General features: G+C 31.4%; 3 protein-coding genes across 3 annotated transcripts; 1 reads left to right on the top strand and 2 right to left on the bottom strand.

Moving 5' to 3' along the window:
- Nucleotides 1-3,835: 3,835 nt before the first annotated feature.
- Nucleotides 3,836-5,275, top strand: LOC135964200 (methionine aminopeptidase 1). The gene is made up of 3 exons (XM_065516349.1): nucleotides 3,836-4,087; nucleotides 4,143-4,889; nucleotides 4,952-5,275. The coding sequence occupies exons 1-3, from the start codon at nucleotides 3,934-3,936 to the stop codon at nucleotides 5,182-5,184; spliced, it is 1,134 nt and encodes a 377-aa protein (XP_065372421.1). The 5' UTR covers nucleotides 3,836-3,933; the 3' UTR covers nucleotides 5,185-5,275.
- A 72-nt stretch (nucleotides 5,276-5,347) lies between these two features.
- Rpb10 (DNA-directed RNA polymerases I, II, and III subunit Rpb10) lies at nucleotides 5,348-5,764 on the bottom strand. The gene is made up of 2 exons (XM_065516350.1): nucleotides 5,606-5,764; nucleotides 5,348-5,539 (listed from the first exon to the last, which is right to left on the bottom strand). Exons 1-2 carry the CDS (start codon nucleotides 5,698-5,700, stop codon nucleotides 5,431-5,433), a joined length of 204 nt encoding a protein of 67 aa, XP_065372422.1. The 5' UTR covers nucleotides 5,701-5,764; the 3' UTR covers nucleotides 5,348-5,430.
- Nucleotides 5,765-6,826: 1,062 nt separating this feature from the next.
- Nucleotides 6,827-23,289, bottom strand: LOC135953669 (transcription factor SPT20 homolog). Its single transcript, XM_065503639.1, has 4 exons — nucleotides 23,284-23,289; nucleotides 8,493-9,041; nucleotides 7,224-8,423; nucleotides 6,827-7,151 (listed from the first exon to the last, which is right to left on the bottom strand). Exons 1-4 carry the CDS (start codon nucleotides 23,287-23,289, stop codon nucleotides 6,957-6,959), a joined length of 1,950 nt encoding a protein of 649 aa, XP_065359711.1. The 3' UTR covers nucleotides 6,827-6,956.
- Between the last annotated feature and the right edge of the window lie 386 nt (nucleotides 23,290-23,675).

The following is a 23,675-nucleotide window of genomic DNA, read 5'->3' as shown; positions in this document are numbered from 1 at the left end:
GATGGTAGTGTTATAAATAGTGGCAGAGGTTGCAGTCGTGAGTCAGTTTATCAGAGACGCTATTGGAATAAACACCAACTGAGTGCCTTAAAGTGTGATGTATTTTTCAAGTGAATTCGTGTACATTATGAAATGTGTCTGTTACTACGTTTATACGTAGCCTATTCGCAAATAAAAATTATTTGCAATTAACTAACTCACTGTTTATATGTCACATTGGTTACGGAAAATTCTTGTTTTTATGAGATGCCGGATGGTAAAATTTAATTATTTGGTAGCTCTTTTATTGAATAAAATATGATACATTTTTTATTTTTTTAAATGTAAAATTTATAGAATCAAAAATTCTTGTCCGTCTTGCAATCCAAGTAATTCAAAAACGCAATGAAATATTTAAAAATCGTCTTAACACATTGACTGCCACGTCGGACACATATGTGTGACACTGCACTATGCGGTTTACGCCACGTCGGACACATATGTCCGACACGACTTTTATTCTCTCTAGCCATGTCAGACAATAGTGCTAGATTTTAAGAATTTTTTCGATGTTGTCTGGAAGTTTCTCATCAAAACTGTAATCTTCACATTCTTCATCACTTTCAGAACTTGTACTGAGTATTTTTTCTAACTCAGTATCCCATAAAAAATTCCAAAGAAAATCCTGTGGCCCCCAGCATCTTATTTGCTGAAAGTGCCTTGGCAGTCAATGTGTTAATAAACTAAAAGCGTTAAAACATATGGCAATGCTTAAAATCTTATTTGCAAATAGTGTCGTTAATCAGGAATTGTTTTCGTGAGTTAGCTATTCGCAAATAAAAAATTAATTCACTGTTTATGCGGCATTTTTTTCTAATTGCAATATTTTTATTTGCGAATAAGCCGTGCGTATAAACGTAGTATGTATTTCTGCGAATTTATAAACGTGTATAAAAATTCTGTTGTTGCACATTTTAAATAAAACAAGTAAGAGTGCTGAACCGAATCTTATATACCCTTCACCAAATTATACTTAAAAATTTTAAATATTTTTTTTTTCCAGTTCGGAAAAAAAAATTTTTCGTTTGTTATTTTAAATTTTTTTTATATTTTAATTTTTTTTTAAATTTAAAAATTTTTTTTTGTGAAAAAAAAATTCGGGTAAAAAATTGTTTTTTTTTCGAAATTGACCCATTGTAGGTCCAACTTACTATGGTCTTATATACGTCGTTGCAAATGTCTTTGAAATATCTATCATTAGATATCCATATTGTCTATATTAATGTCTTAATCCAGATATAGGTCAAAAATCTAGGTTGTCTTGGTTTTTTCCCCATATCTCAGCCATTTGTGAACAAACTTATATATACCCTTCTCACGAATGTGAAGGGTATAAAAAGAGTTGTTACAATTTTTAAACTACTAAACGGCTTTTATTTGCAATCAAAAGTATCCGGTTTATTTAAAGGAAATAAACCAACGTTTTGAAAAGGTTAAAATGTAACAATATTTTATATTTTCGAATTATTCGACAGCCGATTTTTTGGTATCAATTTAAATACTTATGTTATAAAAAAATTAATAGCCGAACAGTGTGTTTGTAAAAAAAAAAGTTTTCAGTTCGATTCAAACTGATTTCGTTATAATGTATCAAGTTTGGCTACCGATTCAAGACTATTAAAAGGTAACGGTAACGCTAATTTGGATTATTTCAGTAATGATGACTTAGCGGTAACAGTATTTTGGCTTATTTCGGTAACGGTATTTTAATGATATCCTGAATTAAATTATTAAAAAGAATTAAGTTAACAAAGGTGGTATTCTATTATATTTTAGATTCTATAAACTCAATTATTAAAATCAGAAATTTGTATTTTTATAATTTTAAATTATTTTATTTCTATAACGGTAGCTTATCGGTAACGGTAGTTGAGCTAAAATGGTATTTTAGGAGTAACGGTAGCTTAGCGGTAACGTTAACCAACGGTATTATATTTTCTTTTATCAAGCTATTTTATTTAGAATACTTAGATATTCTTCGAAGACTCCAACATTCTAACCGGTTTTTAAGAAAATTCAATTTTTCCAATAATCCGCAAACCGGCTTTCTAAATACTAATTGGTAGAATAATGGTATTAAATCAAGTTGAAAGCAAATGTAATTCAAGACTTATTTCAATAGCATTCTCCAGAAAAAGGGAAACATTAATTCAAACCTTAGGTTTTTTGTTTGAAAAATATTTTTTTTTATATTTTTCACGTTTAGCTTTTAATCATTTATAAAATGAATTTAAAAATTCACTTAAGCCCTTTTATAGATTTGAATTGAAGAAACATGTAATATTTCAATACGATTTGAAAGCTATTTTGTAATGTCCTGTTTATACCTTATTAATTTTTATCATGATAAACGTCAAAATGGTTGTTAAGATAAAAAATTATTAGGTATACAGCCCAATTATGAAAAAAATTCCCCGGGAGTTTTTTTCCCTTTTCTCATTTTACCTATTCAAATTCTATGTTAAAAAAACATGAAAAGGGAAAACACTCACGGGGAATTTTTTTTCATAATTGGGCTGAGTCTCCATTTATTAGTATTATTGCTTCGTTATGATAAAATTGTTAGTGTTTTTGCACAGACAACTTTGTCTTGACAACAAACGTCATTAATTGTTATGTTAAATATTTGATAAGTATAGCAGGGATAGGATTTGAATTCAAGAAAATTTTAATTATTTAATATGAAATTAATTCTATAAAGAATGAATTCTCAAAGTAATGAACTCTGTTTTAAATACATACGTTACCCCTATCTACACTTGAAAAATATTTATTATAACAATAACTGACGTTTGTTGTCAAAACAAAGTTGTCTGAGCAAAAGCACTAACAATTTTGTCATAACAAAGCAATAATACTGTTACGAAATTGTACTTGAATTCAAATATAACGATTTTAAGGGCTGATTTAATAGTAGCATAATACTTTCAAATAACAGTGCTGTAATAGCAAACTGTAACATATCTGTGGGCATTATTAAATAAAAGCTTTCAGTTTATTTGATCGTAAGTTGGCAACGCTGTATTTGAATATTCAGTTAAAGAACATTGTAGAAAGAACACCACAGATGGCGTATGTATTAGTAAGATCTAGAATATTCGAATTTTGACAGTTAAAGAGCAATCTAGAATGCAGATGGCAGTGTTATAAATAGAGGCAGAGGTTGCAGTCGTGAGTGAGTTTATCAGAGACGCTTTTCGAATAAACATCAACTGAGTGTCTTACAGTGTGTTGTGTTTTTTCAAGTAAATTCGTGTACATTATAAATTGCGTCTGTATTTCTGCGAATTTACAAACCTGTATAAAAAACATTGAGTGACTATTTAATTATGTTGTTGTTGTTGTACATTTGAATAAATAAATAAATTTCAAACTACTAAAGGGCTTTTATTTGCAATCAAAAGTATCCGGTTTATTTAAAGGAAATAAACCAAACGATTTGAAAAGGTTAAAACGTAACAATACTAATAAATGGGGACTATGCCTAATATTTTTTTATCTGGACTAGAATATATAGGGTTAAAGAAACCCAAATTTATATTAATAAAATATATACAAAAGATAATACATAGAATAATAAGGGTATAAATTTATATAAGTAAAATGAAATCTCACTTTTTTCCAATCTTAATATTTGTAAAACATTTTGTATATATTTATTCCAATTCTGTAGTATTTTCTACTAATATGTTGACATTACTTATGATATATAAACACAGCGTCGCGTTGCCAACTTTTCGTGAACAATCATGTGTGATTAATAAATTGCGTTGCTTCTTGGACGCAGACTTTTTCAATTGAAAATGCGGTGGTAGTCGAATTAAACTATTTTTAGATTTTTTTTTAATAAATTGCATTTTATATAAACTTTAATTGCAACGAAACGAAGAAAAAATGGCAAACAAATGTGAAACTCCCGATTGTGGCAAACAGGCGACACTGCAATGTCCAACATGTCTAAAATTGGGCATACCGGGATCGTTTTTTTGTACACAGGCTTGTTTTAAAGGTTTCTGGAAGGAGCACAAGTTGATACATGCCTTGGCGGGTAAGTAACTATACTGTAAACTCGTAAAATGTGTATTAAAACCTGTTTATTGTAGAGGGAGTTGCCAAGCCAAAACAGTCCAATGAGGAGTGTGGTTACAATCCCTATCCGTACTACCAATTCACCGGTACACTAAGGCCATATGAGAAAACACCTAAACGGGCTGTGCCCGAGAGCATAGAACGTCCAGATTATGCCGACCATCCTCAGGGAAGAGCCGCTTCTGAAGAGGCCATGAGGGGCAATACTTCAATCAAAGTTCTTGATGATGATGAAATTGAGGCCATGCGTGTAGCCGGTCGTTTGGGGCGAGAGTGTTTGGATGAAGCTGGCAAAGCTGTGGATGTGGGTGTTACCACAGATGAGCTCGATCGTTTGGTGCATGAGGCCGCTATTGAAAGGGACTGTTATCCTTCCCCCTTGAATTACTACAACTTTCCCAAGTCGTGTTGCACTTCCGTTAACGAGGTAATTTGCCATGGCATACCCGATAAGAGACCTCTGAAGGATGGTGATCTGTGTAATATAGATGTTACCGTCTATCACCATGGTTTCCATGGCGATTTGAATGAAACATTCTTTGTGGGAAATGTTTCCGAAAAACACAAGAAATTGGTGCGTGTAACCTATGAGGCCTTATCAAAAGCCATCGAATTGGTAAGACCGGGCGTCAAATACCGTGAGATTGGTAATGTTATACAGAAATATGTAGCTCCTCATGGTTTTAGTGTAGTAAAAAGCTATTGCGGTCACGGCATACACAGACTGTTCCACACTGCCCCCAATGTGCCTCATTATGCCAGTAAGTTTGATTCATTGAAAACTATTTTCAAATATTTATAAACAATTTTGTTTTTTCTTTAGAAAACTCTGCTGTGGGTGTTATGAAAGCGGGCCATTGCTTCACTATTGAACCTATGATTTCCGAGGGTGTGGCTAAGGCCGAACAATGGCCTGATGATTGGACTGCTGTTACAGCTGATGGCTTATATTCAGCACAATTTGAACAGACTTTGCTAGTCACCGATACCGGTTGTGACATCTTAACAAAGCGTCGTGAAAACAATGGCCAACCTTGGTTTATGGATAAAATGTAATGTGACAATATTTTACAATTTTATTGTATACTTTTTTTCAAACTTTATAATAAACCAATTTTGATATTGTTTGTTCTTTTGTTAAAATAAACCTTAACATTTGTTTATTTTTTTACTTTCCATTCGAATGGGGTTTCAAAATTTCATATATAAATAAAAGAGATTTGTTTTTGAGTTCATTTCTTTACTTTGTAATTTATAAAAAACTAACTTATTCTAAACATCTCCACTTATGTATACCACATATTATTTCTCCAAAGGAGCGTAATTCAACAATTTTTCAATCAAATCCACATGACCCAATAACATACGACGGCAACAGTAGCGTTTCAAACCCAAAGCATCTAAGGCATCACTACAAAAACAACAAACATTAGTAAAACTTGACCATGTCATTCATAAATTTCTATGCAATACATACCCTTCGGTGTACTCGGCTTGCAGTAAACCCAAATAAGATTCCCATTTGTTGCCAATAACTTTGCCGCAGGTAAAACAACGTATAGGAATAATCATTATTTAAATCAATTTATAAATTGTAAAATTAGAAAATAAAAAGCGTGCGTTTCTGCTGCGAATTTTAAAGCAAATGATGAAATGTCAAAATATCAAGAATAACAACACAGGGTTGTATGACATGTGTTAAATCAACCGTTGTACCAAATGTAAACACGGCCATTTAACTAATTGTATCGTGTTGCCAGATGTGGGATTAAAAAATCCGTTATTTTTAAAAACCACATTTGTTAGAATTAAAACCAAAGAATTGTATACCAAATGTAAAATTAAATGTAATATTTTCTAGTAAAGAATGTTTTTTGTTGTTGTGAAAAATTTATATTGTAACAACCTGATTACCTAATAGTTTGTAGTTGGGTAGCCGTGGGCCACAAAATTTCAAAAATCATTAATTGCTTCTTGAATATTAAATGTGTTTTGTCAAAATAAAAATCAGTTCTTCTTGAAGAAATAAACTCCAAACTTTGATCAGGTTCGGATCCAGGACAAGACTTTTAAATTTTTGTACTGAATATTTTAATTTTGGTAGGAGAAATTTCCATTTTTCATTCGCCCTAGATCTGCTCTTAAATTTGATTGATTGATTTCATTCATTTGAAGTGCAATTCATTGTTCTAATTCATTTGAATGAATTCAAAATCAATTCAATTCAAACGAACTGGAAACGAATTACAATTAATTTTACAGATTCATTTGAATTAAAAACTAATTCCAACTCATTTTTACAAATTAGAAGTGAATTGAAATTCATTGCTGCCTAATTCGTTTGAATTGATTCAAATTTCATTTTATTCTTTTATATTGTGAATAAAATTAATTCAAAATTCGAAACGAATTAAATAAAAAAGAATAATTCATTTACAGCTCTGATATTCAGGTATGTCACATAATTTTTACGAAAGTGAAAAAATTCATACATTTTGGTTTTTGCTTTCATAATGACGTTCTGCTACATAAACTTCACATGCTTTAAGGCGCAACTTAAATTTTTTATTTACTTGTCACTCCTAAAAGTATGCATGAAATAATTAAAATGTTTTTATTTATTTACACATTTTTAATGTAAAAAGACAGTAAGTAGGTTGTACCTAGCGCGAGTGTAAACAATTGAAAAACAAGTGAATTTTTATTTTTTTTATAAATTAATAAATAAATAGTAATATTAAGTTTATTTTCCTACAAATTAAATTCGATATTATCGTTATAAAAAAGATTTGGTTTAAAAAAGTTCGCAAACATAAATTTGTCTAAATTTATTCTACTTCATTTGATGAAGTTTGTTGCTGCTGTTCTTCTTGCTGTTGTTGTTGATCTTCATTGGAGACTTCAACGGAGGAGGAGACTTCATATAGTTCATCTTGGGGCTGTTCATCTTCCACACCAATAGTGTTTTCCACATCTTCTATGGTGCCCTTGACAATATTGTCGGAACGCTTTTGCAAGCGGGCCTGTGGGAGGAAAGAAAATAAAATATTTGAGTTAAATAAATGTAGTGTTTAGATAAGTTTTAGTTTTATTACTTCTTCTTCGTCGGGCACAAAAATTCTTAGTGGAGTATCAGCACCTAATTGTTGTTGTACTAAACGTTGATGTTCCTCAAAGGCAGCAGCTGCTGGATCATTATTGTGTTGCTGGGGTCTTTGCTGTTGTACAAGAGCTTGTTGTTGGGGTTGTGGGGTGACATATTGGTGTTGCTGTTGATGTTGGAATTGTTGCTGCTGTTGGTGGAACTGTTGCAATTGTTGGTATTCCAATTGTTGCTGTTGCAATTGCTGTAAATCTAATTGCTGCTGTTGGTGTTGTTGTTGCTGCTGATGTTGTAATTGGTGCTCATATTGTTGTCTTTGTGCTTCCGCTTGCTCTTCCTCAACATAGGCCTGCAATAACTGTGTCGAGTCTTGATGACCGTTGCCATAATAGTTGGACACAACAAAACCTGCCTCGGTTGTTCCGGTTATGGCTGAAGGTGGACCGGCTAGATTTTGCAAATGGAATGGAGCCGTTTCAATCGACTGTTCTTCATCTAAAGAAGGAGCAGCGATCAAGGGAGCAAAATGTGGTGCCACATCCAAAACGGGATGTATGTTATTGCGAGGATCTTGAGCAGCCTGTAAAATCTGTCCATTGCTGGCCACCTGCTGGGTCAAATCGGCATTCACATAGCCAGCTTCAACTACAGGCACAACGGCTGGTTTAAACAATTGTTGTTGGTGCTGGCTATAGAGATTGTTCGATTGTTGCACCAAGTAGGTGGGATTGTAAATGGGTACGGGAGCGGCAGCAAAATGTTGTGTGTATTGTATGGGATAGATTTCTGGTGATATTTGTTGGCCAGCTTGAGCACCTACAATTTGCAATAAAGGTTGGGCCACTGACAAATGATTGGTTTGTATGTCTACGGGCAAAGGTTTGCCATTGCTGGGCGTATTGAAAGGTTCGGTGGCAGGGCGTACGGGAGCAGCTGGTAGTGAGGGATCTGGATCGGGAGCAATAAGTTTTTGGGAGCCTGATAAGGGATCAACAAAGGTTTGATCGTTGGTGCTTTCCTCATTCACTTGATAGTTGTTCTGCTGTTGATGATACACTTGTGGCTGGGGAGAAGAGGGTGGCAAATAGGTTTCTTCTGGATGCAAATGATTATCTTGTATCGATAAATTGGGAGCAGGAATTGTGTGAATAGGAGCAAAGTGTTCGGAGATAAAATCAAAGTGATGATCCAACTAAAAAGAAAATAAAATTATATAAATATAAAAAAAAACTTAAATTACTACAACGTCTTGATTGCTTACCGGCAATTGCTGCAATTCACCACTGTACACTTGCGATTGTGTATTTGGTATTTCGTATTTGAAGGGCACATCATAACTGGTGGCTGGTTTGTGCACAGCTGTCAATTTGGTTTTTGTATTTTGTAATTTGATTTTCAAAGGTTTACGTTGGAATGAAGGATTTTTCAAATATGTTTGTGCGGCTTGCAGTTTAATTGGCCTCTGGTGTCCTCTTAGATGTGTAGCTCCAGCATTAATGTGATGGTGGACATGAGAGTGACCCAAATGATGCAGTGACCCAGGGTGCACATGTGCATGAGCGTGAGTGTGAGCATGGGCATGTGCATGAGTGTGGGCCATATTGGGGCGTCCTTTCAAAACCAATGGAACTGGCTGATCACTGCGTATCTGTACCACCAGAGTTTTCTGTTTGTTATTTGGTCCGCGTGCAAAGGCCACTTGTTTGCCATTTTTGGGTGCATGATATGAGTAGGGCGTATGTTTTCCCGGCGCAGGTTCCGCGCAGGCGACAGCCATTAGGGCGAAGAAGAGTAAGGTTAAATAAAAAGGCTGCAAGGAAAATGAGAAAGATAATTAATATTATGTAATTAAATAAAGTGATGTCATTAAAAATGTTTGTGAAAAAGTATGTAAATGTGTTGGAAAAATTTAAGTGAAATTCAAAGACAGTAATATGTGATGCCAAACAAATCTGTCTGCAATACTTTATATGAAGAAATTATTCCAGAGCAAAGTGAGTACAATTATTTATTTAAGAAGCAGGAAAGAACGGCTCACTTGGGTCCATACAGTAGGTCCCGTTGTGATACAAATTAAAATTAAGGTTATTACGAATATCTTCCAAGTGGTTGCGTAAAGTCTAAAACAAATGTTGACAAACATTACGTTGAGATTCCTGTTCGAATTAAACCATATAGAAGTCATATTGAACCGAAAGCCTTATATTCTGTTTCGCTTTTTATACATCCAAATACAGAGAAGAATTTACAAGATTTAAAGAGCGTTATACCATCAGAATACTGTTTTTTATACCCTTCACCTTCGTGAGAAGAGTATACATATACAGTGGTTGACAAAACAATGGAAACTTTTCCAAATATTCTATATGTAGCCCAAAATTAAAAATACTTTTTTAAAATAAATTTTTTTTTTAGTATTTTACTTGTATAGTTTTATTTATATAAATTAACTAAAAACAAAAAAACAACATCATTAATTATATTCTGAAAAAAGGGAAAAAATTAAAAATATTCACTATTTCGCTACTGACAAAACAATGGAAACTTTTAAATTTCTGCAAGAAAGAAGTGTAAAACGAAAATAATATTTAAAAGAACGATGTAAAAAGCATCCTGTTTACAGTTATTTTATTTTATTTTTAAATTCTGGTAATTTTTCACAACTTCTTTTTCTAAGTTTTTCGCATACTTGCTTTTATTCAAAGTTAACGAAAATGGCTAAAGTTAAGATTTTTGAAGACTTAAAAAATAAAATAATTAACGATTTTAAAGCTGGTTTAAAACAAAAAAGTATCTGTGACAAATATTTAATAAATAAATCAGCGGTTTCGAAAATTATAAAGAAATTTCGTGAGACCGGTTCTGTAAAAACTCAACATTTAGGTGGAAGACCTCGTAAGACTACTGTGAAAAAACCACTCATTACTAAAAAGAACGGTTCGTCTACAATTTGCCAGGGATCATTTAAACTGGTCGATACAGAAATGGAATACTGTTCTATTTTCCGACGAATCCAAATACAATTTAAGAGGCAGTGATGGAAGAACATTTGTAAGACGACCAAAGGGAAAAAGATTAAATCCAAAGTACACATATACGACTGTAAAGTTTGGCGGTGGCAATATTATGGTATGGGGATGTTTTTCAGGGCAAGATATGGGCCCAATTCATATTATAAAAGATACCATGACAGGTATAAGATACAGAACCATATTAAACGATGTTATGTATCCATACACTGAGTAAAATATGCCCCTAGTTTGGAGATTCCAACACGACAACGACCCGAACATCCATAGATGTTAAAATTTTTTAAAAAATTATTTCAGATTTTAGGCCACTAATGAAATATTTGGAAAAGTATTTATATTTTTTATACATATATTTTCTGACCCTATAAAGTATATATATTCTGGATCCTATCCTCCGCTATCTAGCAGTCTATTAAGCCATGTCCGTCTGTCTGTCCGATTTTGACGTAGTGAAATATCTATCATTAGATATCCATATTGTCTATATTAATGACTTAGTAATCCATATATAGGTCAAAAATAGGTAAAAAATCGAGGTTGTCCTGCTTTTTTTCCTTATATTTCAGCCATTTGTGGACCGAAAAAATTTAAAAAACAAAAAAAAAATTTTAAATTAAAAAAAAAATTTTAAAAATTAAAAAAAAACGATTCGAAAAATTTTTTTCCAAAAAATGAAACAAAAACTTTAGAAAAAATAAATTTGTTTACCTAAAAATATTTAAAATTTTTATTTTGAAGTATAATTTGGTGAAGGGTATATAAGATTCGGCACAGCCGAATATAGCTCTCTTACTTGTTTTAAGTGAAAATCAAGAAATAAACTAATTTTTTCTCTTCTGAAAAGTTGTGTTTTAAAATAGACGGTTTTGAATATAGTTCCTTGATATACAAGTCATATTGAACCGAACCACTTATATTCTGATCCACTTTCAATACCTACAAATAATTTGAATAATTTAGTTATATGTAGAATTTAGTAGCGGCTTTAAATAATAATGAATTTAATATTCATTATGAATAAGTGAAATAAACAGTTCTTTTGCTCTTCTGAAAACTTTAGAATCGTTTTGAATATAGTCCCTCGATATATGTACATATGTAATTCGATTGATTGCACTTTTTTCTGTGGCTCCTGGAATATTGTTTCGACCCCCCATTTGGGAACCGTTTTTTTGTCCCTATTATTTTTTCAACACTGCATATAGATCTAACTAAGTATTGCCAAAAACATCTGAAATGGATTCATTTGTAATTAATATCGTACTTGTCTCAACATTATTATTTTTATACCCTTCAGCTTCGTGAGAAGGGTATATATAAGTTTGTCATTCCGTTTGTAATTTCTACATTTTTCATTTCCGACCCTATAAAGTATATATATTCTGGATCCTTATAGATAGCGGAGTCGATTAAACCATGTCCGTCTGTCTGTCTGTCTGTCTGTCTGTCTGTCTGTCTGTCTGTCTGTCTGTCTGTCTGTCTGTCTGTCTGTCTGTCTGTCTGTCTGTCTGTCTGTCTGTCTGTCTGTCTGTCTGTCTGTCTGTCTGTCTGTCTGTCTGTCTGTCTGTCTGTCTGTCTGTCTGTCTGTCTGTCTGTCTGTCTGTCTGTCTGTCTGTCTGTCTGTCTGTCTGTCTGTCTGTCTGTCTGTCTGTCTGTCTGTCTGTCTGTCTGTCTGTCTGTCTGTCTGTCTGTCTGTCTGTCTGTCTGTCTGTCTGTCTGTCTGTCTGTCTGTCTGTCTGTCTGTCTGTCTGTCTGTCTGTCCGTCTGTCTGTCTGTCTGTTGAAATCAATTTTCTGAAGGCCCCAGATATCTCCGGGATCCAAATCTTCAACAATTCTGTCAGACATACTTTCGAGAATTTTGCTATTTAAAATCAGCAAAATCCGTCCATAAATAACGGAGATATGAGCAAAAATCCGCGACAACCTCTGAAAATTTCATCAAAAAACACAATGTATTGCTTTGACAAAAAAACAACAAAACGTATGTTTGGATGTGCAAGTTTTGTGTATTTTGTTTTTTTTTGTGTTTTGTTTCTTTTGGCGTTGTTGTTGTTTTTTATACAACTAAACGGTTGTTTGGTTGTGTGTTGGTTTTTTTTTACAAAAAAGCAACAAAACGTAGGCTTGGATGTGCAGGCTTTGCGTATTTTGTTTTTTTTTGTGTTTTGTTTCTTTTGGCGTTGTTGTTGTTTTTTATACAATTAAACGTATGTTTGGATGTGTGTTGGTTTCATTGGCTTGCGTATTTTGTTTTTTCTTTTGGTGTTTTGTTTCGTTTGGCATTGTTGTTGTTTTTTGTGTTCTTGATAAATTTAGGATGCTGTACGCTGAAAGTGGGCAATGTACATACATATATACTAATTATAAAAAATAATAATGCATCCACAACAAAGGTGAAGGGTATATAAGATTCGGCATAGCCGAATATAGCACTCTTACTTGTTTAATTTAATTTTGTTTCTATTTATATTATTTGTTTAGTTTTTAACAGAATGCTATTTCCTATTTTAAAGTGTGCGTGTTGTTTTTTGAAATTGAAAGAAAAATGTTCATTATTCACATACAAAAAGGTAATATTTGGTTGGTTGGTTTTATGAAACTTGGTTGTATTTACTGGGGAGCAATTTTGGGTGGAAGTATAATTGAGACAGAATTTGTGGGCATTGTTTTGTGAATTTGTAATGGTTTTTTTTCAACTAATGTCTTAGGGACTTGTCTTCTCGTAAAAGTAAGTAAAATTATTTAGGTTACATGTTGCTGTGGGAATATGATAGAGTAAAGACAACATGAGCAGATCGATGGATTAATATAAAAAGGCCCTAAATCGTGTTTTTAAGTCCAGATTTTCGTTTATTTCGATAAATGGTCCGATCATACTATAATCTGGAGTTTAAACGACTTCAACTACTAATCCCTTTGTGTCTTGACTGTCATCTTGTATATTAAATTCATAGCACTAATTTGCGAAAAGAGCAAATGTACGTGTATGTATTATGGCCAGGATATTAGCGAATCTTGATAAATAATTAAAAAATGTTGACACTGATAAACTAAATTTTATTATACACCAAAATCTTATCACCTATTTAATATCTTCTTATTATTGTTGTTGCAAATGTTTCACAAGTTTGTGAATTTGATTTAGAATCGATGTTTTAAAATTGTCTTGCAATGTGTGCAGTCACTTCATATGTAATTAGTAATTGTTAATTACACATAGTTTGTGTAATTTTTACTTGAATGTATAACTCATGTGTAATTCGTTGCGTGTGTAATTTTAGATTTCAGTTTATTGAAAATTAATTACAAGCAGTCAAAATTGACATTGCTACAGAAAGAAAACACACTAAGGGCACTGCTACACGTTCAATATATATTGACCGCGATCCAGTATCGCGATATTTATTGAACGTGTAGCATACGGTATTGATGGATCGCGATCCAAATCGCAGAATAACCTCATTTTGCGTGATCCATTTCAATGGATCGCGATCCAAATATCACAATATATATTGAACGTGTAGCAGTGCCCTAAGTTTGAAAGTTCATAGGGTCCTTAATGAAGCACCAATAGAGGAATATTTTGAATAATTTTGGATTTTGAAAAAGAAAATTTTTAGGTGGTCAAAATTAACATTTTCGGAATGATACACTAAACACTAGCCCTGGACTACCAAGCCTTTATCATTAGAACACTAATATTGGTTTATATGAAATTATTTTGGAATTTGAAAATAAATACATAAAAATTATCCAAGTAAAAACAAGTAAGAAATTATAGTCGGGCAAGCCCGACCATATGATACCCTAACCGAGTACATACATGATTATAAACAGTTTTCTTTTGATATGAAACTTATTTGTATAAAATCTTATTTTATTGCCAAAATTTTTTTTGAGAGATTTATGATCGTTAAAGTAATTTTCGGAAGTGGCTCTTATATGGGAGCTATGACTAATTATTGACCGATCATCACAAAATTTAGTGGCATAATTTGCATAAATATGAAACTTATTTCTGTTGAATTTTATTTGGATACTAACATATTTCAGAGTTTTAAGATTATAAATGAAATGTAAAGGAGCAATGGTAAATTATGGATTGATCGGTACTAAATTTGGTTTGGATATCTATATCATTAAGGTAGTTATGAGAGCTTAACTATTTTCAAATAGAGAAAGAGGGGCTAGGATAAATAATGTACCGATTCTAACCAAATTTAATAGGCTTTGACCTTGGGACAATACAACAGTTTCTGCCAAATAAATCGACTCAGACAGTGATCCTGAGTAGATTGGTATACTTTAAGGTAGGATATTCAATCGATTAACCGTTAATCGGTTAACCGATTAATTTTGGAAATGAATATTTTTTGAACATCCAAGAAAAATGTTTAGTGAGAATAACAACTGACATTTTTAATTTACATGTTTGCATTTACATGTACAGAACTTAACGAAACTAAACGAAACTATCAAAAGTATTCAATATCTAAAACAATAGAACAATTATAGAAAAATGTAAATTATATTTTTCTTTATTTAAACCTTTATTTTGGTGGTCAAAGAGGTTCAAGTTGGAACTGTTATAGAGGGATAGCTGAAATAATCTTGGAATTTAAATAAATTTGAGTTTATGATGTCTGTTAAGTGCTTAACAGTGCTATGTTGGCAGTAAAACAGGAACCGTAACGGTTATAAGTGATATCAAAAAAGTTATTTTACAACAGTTATTTTGTGACTTCAAATCCATCTGAAACAGTTAAACAAATAGCCGTCATAAAAAAACTCATTTGAAGAGTTTTATTTTTTCCGTCAGAAAAAAAAACTCATTGAGGACTTTTATCTTTTCCGTCATTAAATAAAAGTCATTTGAGGACTTTTATTTTTCCCGTCCGAAAATAAAACTCAGATTTTTTCTGACGGAAAAAATAAAAGTCCTCAAATGAGTTTTTTATAACGGCTTAAATAGCTCCTTTTTTAAGTATTTCATGCGAACTTTTATTTTTACGTTGAAAAATAACTGTTAACTTAAGATCATTTTTATTACCATAGATTCTGAAAGAGCACGTCAATACGAATCTATTGTTATATAACAGTATAGGTCTCCGTTGACTCTAACATAGAGATTTTTTGATGTCAAATTTTCTGGATAACCGTTATTTACAGTCCTTGCAGTAAAATTATCAATGTTTAAAAATTTGGTTTTTGTCTGTGCTAGTTAAATTGAATAATCACCAATAATATTTGACACTAGCCAAGGTGGTTTTTAAGTATGAGAGAGAGAGTGTGTCATCATTAATTTTGTTGATATGAATATGAACTTGAATATGACTTTAAAAAAAGATTTTTTATTTTTTACTGTTAGAAATTGTTAATTTTATTGGCAATATATGTATGGTTGCATACGATATCATTTTTGACTAAATTGTATGCTACAATTCTGTTCAAGTGACTACTATCTTTAAATATTTTTATTGCACCATTATACGGTTTTCAGATTATTAGGATTTAATGTCCATTTGATTTTGTTTTAACAACTTTCGATAATCTTAACAGCTTTTTGAAATTATGTTTAATTAAATGGTTAAAACTGTTTGTTGTTTTTCTATGACTTTCTATAAAACAAATAACTCCACTACTTTTATATCTTCTAAGACAATATATGTACATATGTATGTATTTATGTATGCAGTAATATGTATAAATAATTAATAATTTAACAACTTAATTCTTTTTTCAGCTTTTGTTTAGTTTTTCAAATATTTCATTATTATTATTAACCACTTTCTAAAAGCCATAATAGTCAAGTTTTTATTTATTTATTTAGTGGTGTTTTTGTTAAAACAAAAGCTAAATAAATCTTTGAAACATAAACAGTAACAATGCAAAGCAAGTAATTAAATCAATAAATTTCTTGATTACGGCAAACAAAAAATAACTCTACACATCTTAAAAATTAATTCATAAATAAAATCATGTTTCTTGTTACAAACTAAAAAAAAATAACAAACAAATCAAACTCAATATTAAACATTAAATCACGTCTCATCATGAATGTGGTCTTAGACATGGCTAATGTTATGGTTGTCTGTCGTATGGTTTTTCAAGTTGTTGTCTTGCTCGTTTAGTGGTTTAGGACTTGACTCAAAACAATTTAAAACTCAAGTTAGTAAACTGCCAGTCAGTCATTCAGTCAGCCAATCTTTCTTTGGTAATGTCTGTTAAATTGTCAAGTGTAAATACATGTACGAGTAGCAGTAGCAATAGCATGTTTTGTGTTATTGTCTCTTAAACTGTAAACACTTTTACTTTAAACTTTAAACAAAAATGCCTTTTGGTCATGGCAGTCTGTCTGTCTGTCTGTCTGTCTGTCTGTCTGTCTGTCTGTCAGTCAGTCAATGTGTTAAAGAAATTTAAACTCTACTTCCTTAGGAAATGTGTACATTTAGGGTCAGTTTTAAACGTGACTTTTATGTTGTACGTTTAATTTTGGTTTTTGTGGGGTGATGGATAGAATTCCTTTTTGTTTCAAACGCTAATAAGTAACGTGAGCTGGGTGAAATTTTGGTATTACAAATTTTCTATAAACGTTTTCTGCATTTTAATATCATTTAACTGTTGTTATTTTTTTCTCTTCAAATTTTTAATAACCATTTTATTGTCATATACTTAAGGGAACACACAAATAATTTATAAATATTTTAAAAATTATGACTTGGTTATTGAATTAGTGTTAAATTGTTTCATAATTATACGCTTGATTATTTGATAGAGTCACCTATTTATTTGTTTTGTTTAGTTTGTAACACTTTTATTGTTTGTATTTATTATGTTTCAAATCGGGATTTCCGCGAAAATGTTTACTTTTCTACTGCTTTTACTTTCATTTTATTGACATTTTCATTAAATTGGTGAAATGTCAACAGACTCTCCTGTTCAATAGTGCTCAAAAATATATGACATCTCAGTACGATTAGCAAATTGTTGTCATTTGACTTGGGCCGGGTTTTTTTGATTAGTTAATCTAAAAATAAATCTAAACTAACTTTAATCCATTTTGTTGTTTTTGGGTTCTCGTTTAAGCTTTGTAGTAATGTACACAATGTCAGGAAATATTACATTTTGTTATCAAAACAGTAAAGCTACGTTTCCGCATACACCGTAATCGGCACCGAAAACGAAATTCCATACATTTGCACCGAAAAAAAGTTCGTTTCAGAAATCGAGAACGAAAATTGGGAACGAAACGGCACCGATCAGTAACGAAAAACCTGTCATTTGGGACCGGAACGAAAACAACTTCAAGTAGGTTGTTTTCTGTGCTGTAAGAACGAAATTATTTTAATTATTTTTTTATTACCAATTTAAAAAAATCAAAATGAATAAAAAAATAAATTTTCTTTATTGGAAATGTAAAATATAATAGATTTTGTCAAAAATAATGAAATTCTATTTAATGTGCGACATCCAAAATTAAAAAATAATTTCGTTTCTGTTTTATGCCGCAACGCACTCAACTGAAACGAAAATAGCTCAGAAACGAGAGTTTTTCAGTTTCAGTTTTCGTTATCGGCGTTGATTACGGTGTATGCGGAAACCCAGCTTTAGTATTTTATGAGTAAGAATAGTTGGCAGTGAGTAAAAATATTGGAAAAATTTCGAAAAATCAAAATTCAAAGAGTGTTATATTAGACTGTGCCGAATCATGTATACCCAAGGGTAATATGGGGGGTAGGGTCAATTATGGACCAATCCTCACAACAGTTGGTAGAAATATTTAGGTTCATATAAAACGTTTCATAACGATATTAATTATTGTAAGACAATGTTCAAGTAATTTTCTGAACATTGAATCAAGGTACCCCTTGTATTGGGACTAGGGACAACTGTTGCCCGATTTTCGCCATACTATCAGTATAATTTCTGAGAGCTTAGAACTAATTTGTGCAAAATTTTATCAGGATTGCCGCATAATAATCATATTTATGACTGCTCAAACAGTATTCCGGGGTGATATTTGTAAGGGGACTAGGTGAAATCATAGAACGATATTGCCCATTTTCAATACCAAACAAATCTTATAAGCAGAGAGTATTTGTGGAAAATTTTAGCAAGCTAGCTGATACCTATCGTGTTTTCAACAGACAGGCAGAAGGACATAGCTAGATCGGCTATGAATTTCATAAGATCCCTGAATATACATACTTTTGTGGATCTGCGATGGATATTCGGATGTGTTACAAACGGAATGACCAAATCAATATACCATTCATCTTTTTCGATGCTGGGTATACAAATCTATTCAAATAATAAATTTTCAAGTTTTTAAATCTCTCTTAGCACCGGAATGGTTAATTTTTTTATGTAATCGATGACCCAAAAATAACATTCGTAGATTGAACTTTTAAATTAATCTTCCAGTCAAAAACCTGCCATTAATGTATACAAAATTCAGTATGCACGGATCATTTTACACAAAGATTCGAACGAATTAATTCTTAATTCAATAGCCAAAATCAAGTAAAATTATTCTCTTAACCAATACATTAAAATATTCGCCAGAAATTAATTAATTCTTCGAGACTGTGCTGAACTAGTGATTTTACAACTAGTTACATAACTAGCTATGTGTCTAGTTATTTTAACACGTGCATATCCTAAGCAGGGAGTCAATAGTCCCTTTTGGATTACAATAAGGCTGTCTGGTAGCTGGTCCTAAGTAGTCAGTGCATTGATTTTCACATACCGGTTACATAGAGTCAGTTACCTTACTATCTACCTAACTGGTTACTTGATTAGCTACATAACTAGTTATTTTAATATAATTAAAAAAAGGAGCTAATTGACTTTAACTAGTCAGTTTAAAAGACATCTCATCGACAGTCCAATAACCGATTGCTTATAAACATACCTTCCTTCGACAACTCCCCAATATATTACTGCTGGTGGGTAAAATAACTACTTTCTAAAGTGCAGTACAAAATAAACGTTTAAAGTGACTACACTCTAGGTTACATGGGATTAATAAGGAAACCAATTGACTTCTCTCTGCTCTACAAAGAGCATATACGTCTCAAATGACCCAATATATGTATATAAATTGGAGTCAGCCAAGTGTAACGGATCAAAAATAAATTGAACAAAGAAAAAATATTTTCATTCAATTTGTATTAGATACTTAACAAAAATTTAATCATTCAAAGGTTGATTCCGTTATGAATTGATTTAAAGGATTAGTTTTTTTGGGAATGGATTTATGGAATGCATAGCTGACATTTTTTAATTTCGTGATCTTACATTATTTTAGGTTAATTCGGTATTTATTGGACCTAAATTGAACAATGTAGGATTGATTATAAATTCGTAGACAAGACAAAAAACATATTTTATAACAGAGAGTTTAACATTTAATGATCATGACAATCGAATTTGATGTCAATCCAGTTCCCTTAAACGAAATTCTTGTTGACCGAATCATTCGATTGGCAACAATCTAATGATTCGCTAATACGAATCTGTTTACTCTGTGTAGTCTGGAGCTTAATACAGGCGTTTGAAACCTGGTCCACTTAGTAAACTATATACACGCAGAGAAAAAATATAGTTGGGCATGGTTACTGTAACTATTTCAATATTGTTACAAGTTTTTTAACTATATTATAGTCACAGTAACCATTTACATGATTGTGGTAACCATAATATGGTTAACTTACGATTCACATGATTGTCTCAACCATATATATGGTTACAGTAAACATATATATGTTTGTGACAACCATTTATATGATGAAGGACTTATCATATTATGGTGCTTTCGGCTTAAGGCTTATCATAATCTGAGAACAACATATTATGATAAATTATTCATCATAAATATGGTTGCCACAAACATATACATGTTTACTGTAACCATATATATGGTTGAGACAATCATGTGAACCGTAAGTTAACCATATTATGGTTACCACAATCATGTAAATGGTTACTGTGACTATAATATAGTTAAAAAACTTGTAACACTATATAAATGGTTACAGTAACCATGCCCAATTATATTTTTTCTCTGCGTGTAGGAGTTCTAGTACGGAGATTCGTAATAGATCCATAATAGTAGGATCTCTGGTCGAAATTATAAAGTGTGTTTGCGTATGACGAATTTCAACTTTCTAAATTTTCAGAGAGCTTCAGAAAGCTCTGGAAAGAAGCAAATAGACATAAAAGAGTTTTGAAATTTTACGCATGAAAATGTTAGTTCTTAATTTTAATTTGAAACTTTATTATTTACAGAAAATTTCTTAAAAGCATCAGTGATCAAAATGGAAAGATCTTAAAAAATTATATCGAACAAAAGTTGGGTACATCAGATTAGTAATAAATTTCACAGTTTTGTCAATCAAATATTTTTGAGAAAAAAAATTCCGGCATTTGAATCTAGGAATCAAAAATTAATTAATTTTTAAAAAAATATGAATATCTATTATTTATCTATTTACATTCCACATTATATTGTCTTTATCTCTAAAATCTTTCATCATTCAATTGCTTAAAAAGAAATTTTGTTGTCTACAATTGTTTCTTCTTGTTTATTAAATACATATTTATTTATTTTGATAAATTGCGTGTGTGTTTTTTCATATTTTATTTTTGGTATGATGTACTTATTCACTCGTGTATGCATCAGTGAATGAGTTCACTTACAGCATTAATTGGTGCACGTAATCATATAGTCTTTAATTCAATCATTGTTATTTGAAGATTTGTTTTTACAAATGTTAAAGAAAACAAAATTACCTTTTTTTTTCTCCAAATTTCTTAAAGAGGTAATAGCAGTTCAGTTGGAAATAATATTGTCGTTAAGGTGGCCACATGATTGGTGCATAATTTGGAAACAGATACAGAACTCACTATCACAATAGCTGTTCAGATTATAAGAGAGAAATGTTCTCATTATGCCCACCACTGGTTTACATTTGACATTTATTAAATTTGTTTTCTCATAAATAAAAATCACAAACAGATCATTTCAAAATTTAAAAAATCAAATATCCACTTTCAAAAAAATGGAAAGGTTCATTATTCATACTGTTTTCAATGCCATTAAAGTATAAAGAAGAACATTGATAGGAAACCTGGATCAGGAAGAAAAAAAGGTCTAACAGATATCGGTAATGCAAAAGAAGTCGAACAACTCTTTCGAAGAGCACCGAACACTTCTATCAGAAAAGCAGCTCGTAAAGTTAAATGTACTGATTCTTTTGTGCGCAGAGCCAAAACACCTCGTCCAAAAAGATAGCAGAAGCAACTATAAAATCATAAATGGGAGGATTTCCGAAAACAGTGAAAAAATGTTTAAATACCGAGTAATATGCCAATATGTGGCGGCATGGTGGAGTGGTTAAATTGCTTGCCTACAAAACCTAGTACCCTAGGTTCGATCCCTTGCAGAGGACGAACAAATTTAAATCATGGTTTTCGAGTTTTTAAAATTAACCTCACTCTAAACAATCCATCCAAGAAGCCACTTCTCCAACTGGAAAAGAGGATAACATCATGGAAAAGGCCCGCCACCCCCTGGGAGAAAGAGGTAGGAATCAAAGATCAGCAAGGTGAAAAAAAAATATGCCAATATTTAAATTTGTACAATATTTTAATAAATTAACGTATTTTTGAGAATTTTTTATTTAACTTAATACAAGTATACGTTTTTTTCAGCTCACTCTTTAATAACATCCAAAACAGATCGGGCTTTTCACATATCCTCCTGTGTCAATTCCTTATTAAAGTAACCTGCGCCGATTAAATTTCACGACGGCGGCAGTTGACTCCAAAAAGATTTGTCGGCGGCTCATAGCCAGCTATCAGCCGACTAAAGAATAACTACTCAAATTCTTAAAAATTTTAAAATTGAAATTCCGAAAACTTTATGAAATTATCAAAAACGGCGGCTATTTTCAAGACTTAAGATAAAAAAATTTAACGGCGACTGGGCTCAACCGGCGCAGGTCTCTGGTGACTGGTCCCTTTTATATAAACCCATCAAAAATTATTTATTTATTTTTAATTTAATCATTCAGTTACACATTTTCGGCAAACATTTTAGATTTCCATTTGGAAGCAGATTTGTGTATGTTTTAGTTTTACAATTCATAATTTATTTCCTTTTAAATACAGTAGTGCAGTATTTAAAAAGCGTCCTTTTTACAGGAAAAGGTTAGAATCAGTCTCATAACTAGTTTCAGATAGATCCGAATAACGATATAACAGTGGTTACTATTAGAAAAAAAGTTTAAACCTATTGAAAAGCTATGATTTTCTACCACACCACTCTTTGAATAAAAACGAAATATTAATTCTGATTATGGGTGAAGGATATTTAGGATTCAGCAGTAACACAAACTACATTCTAACTTGCAGATCTAAGCAATAAATGAATAACTTATCACATAAAAGATTATGAAGAAAAAAAATCCTTTGTTAAATATCTGTAATTTTTTGTATAAGGAATTCGATACATGTTCAATATAAAAAAACTTTTCTTTTCTTGTTTTTTAAACTTGAAACTCTTTACAGTGTGATTAATGACTATCACACTGTAAAAACACTTTCTTTTCAATGAAAAGAGAACGAAAGTTATATTTCCAAATTTGGAAAATTGATTTCTTTTGGAAAAGAAAAACGTTTGAGAAATGTGGTAATATTTGTTTGGAAACAGTTAAATTCGAAGAAATTGCATTTTATTAAAGATTTTCCAGTCTGGGTTAGTTTAAAACTGAGCAACTATTTAGGTTAATCATTTTAAGTATGGTCAACTCATTAAAACGCCGACAGTGATTTGCATATTTTTCCATAAATTATAAGTTTTTCTTTATGCATTAAATGCAGCTTTTTTTATTAGCAACCTCAGGTGAAAACTTGGCATTAAAACATGAAAAGAATTTCACTTAAAATAATTGGGTTTTTAATTTCAACACAATCCATGATAACAAAAAAAAAAACACTTTCTTTGTACACTTACCTTCATTGTATATTTGGTTTGTTTTAAGTTAGATTAAAATTAAAATAGAAAATAGTTTTAAAATTTGTAGTAAATTAGAAGGATAGTTTCTGGTTTTTTGTTTAAGCCAAGTAAGAAAAAAGTATATAGAGTAAGAGGTTCGAACACGTTTAATCCAACAATAAGTAAACAAAGATTAAAATTGCTATTAAATATACAATCACATCAATTAGCTTCATGACACTTGATGTGATAATAAAAACTAAAATATAAAACACTTTATTCAAATTTCGCAATTATTTTTATTTTTTATTTATTTTTTTTATTAATATTTAAAACTATTTTATGGTTTTTACTGCGACTACAACTCCGACGAGCAACAGTTTATTAAGAAATTTCAAAGTCAACTGAAA

Source organism: Calliphora vicina, chromosome 1 (assembly GCF_958450345.1).
Source record: "Calliphora vicina chromosome 1, idCalVici1.1, whole genome shotgun sequence".
Classification (NCBI taxonomy): domain Eukaryota; kingdom Metazoa; phylum Arthropoda; class Insecta; order Diptera; family Calliphoridae; genus Calliphora; species Calliphora vicina.
Note: the sequence above shows the minus strand (reverse complement) of the source record. Positions and strands in the feature narration are given on the sequence as shown.

Bases quoted from the DNA above. Each gene is read 5' to 3' on its own strand.
- LOC135953669 (XM_065503639.1), bottom strand. The intron at 8,424-8,492 runs GTAAGCAATCAA...TTTTCTTTTTAG, and splicing joins GTGAATTGCAGCAATTGCCG to TTGGATCATCACTTTGATTT. The intron at 7,152-7,223 runs GTAATAAAACTA...TTCCTCCCACAG, and splicing joins TTGTGCCCGACGAAGAAGAA to GCCCGCTTGCAAAAGCGTTC.
- LOC135964200 (XM_065516349.1), top strand. From the start codon at position 3,934: ATGGCAAACAAATGTGAAACTCCCGATTGTGGCAAACAGGCGACACTG. The intron at 4,088-4,142 runs GTAAGTAACTAT...TGTTTATTGTAG, and splicing joins GTTGATACATGCCTTGGCGG to AGGGAGTTGCCAAGCCAAAA. The intron at 4,890-4,951 runs GTAAGTTTGATT...TTTTTTCTTTAG, and splicing joins CAATGTGCCTCATTATGCCA to AAAACTCTGCTGTGGGTGTT.
- Rpb10 (XM_065516350.1), bottom strand. From the start codon at position 5,700: ATGATTATTCCTATACGTTGTTTTACCTGCGGCAAAGTTATTGGCAAC. The intron at 5,540-5,605 runs GTATGTATTGCA...TTGTTTTTGTAG, and splicing joins CAAGCCGAGTACACCGAAGG to TGATGCCTTAGATGCTTTGG.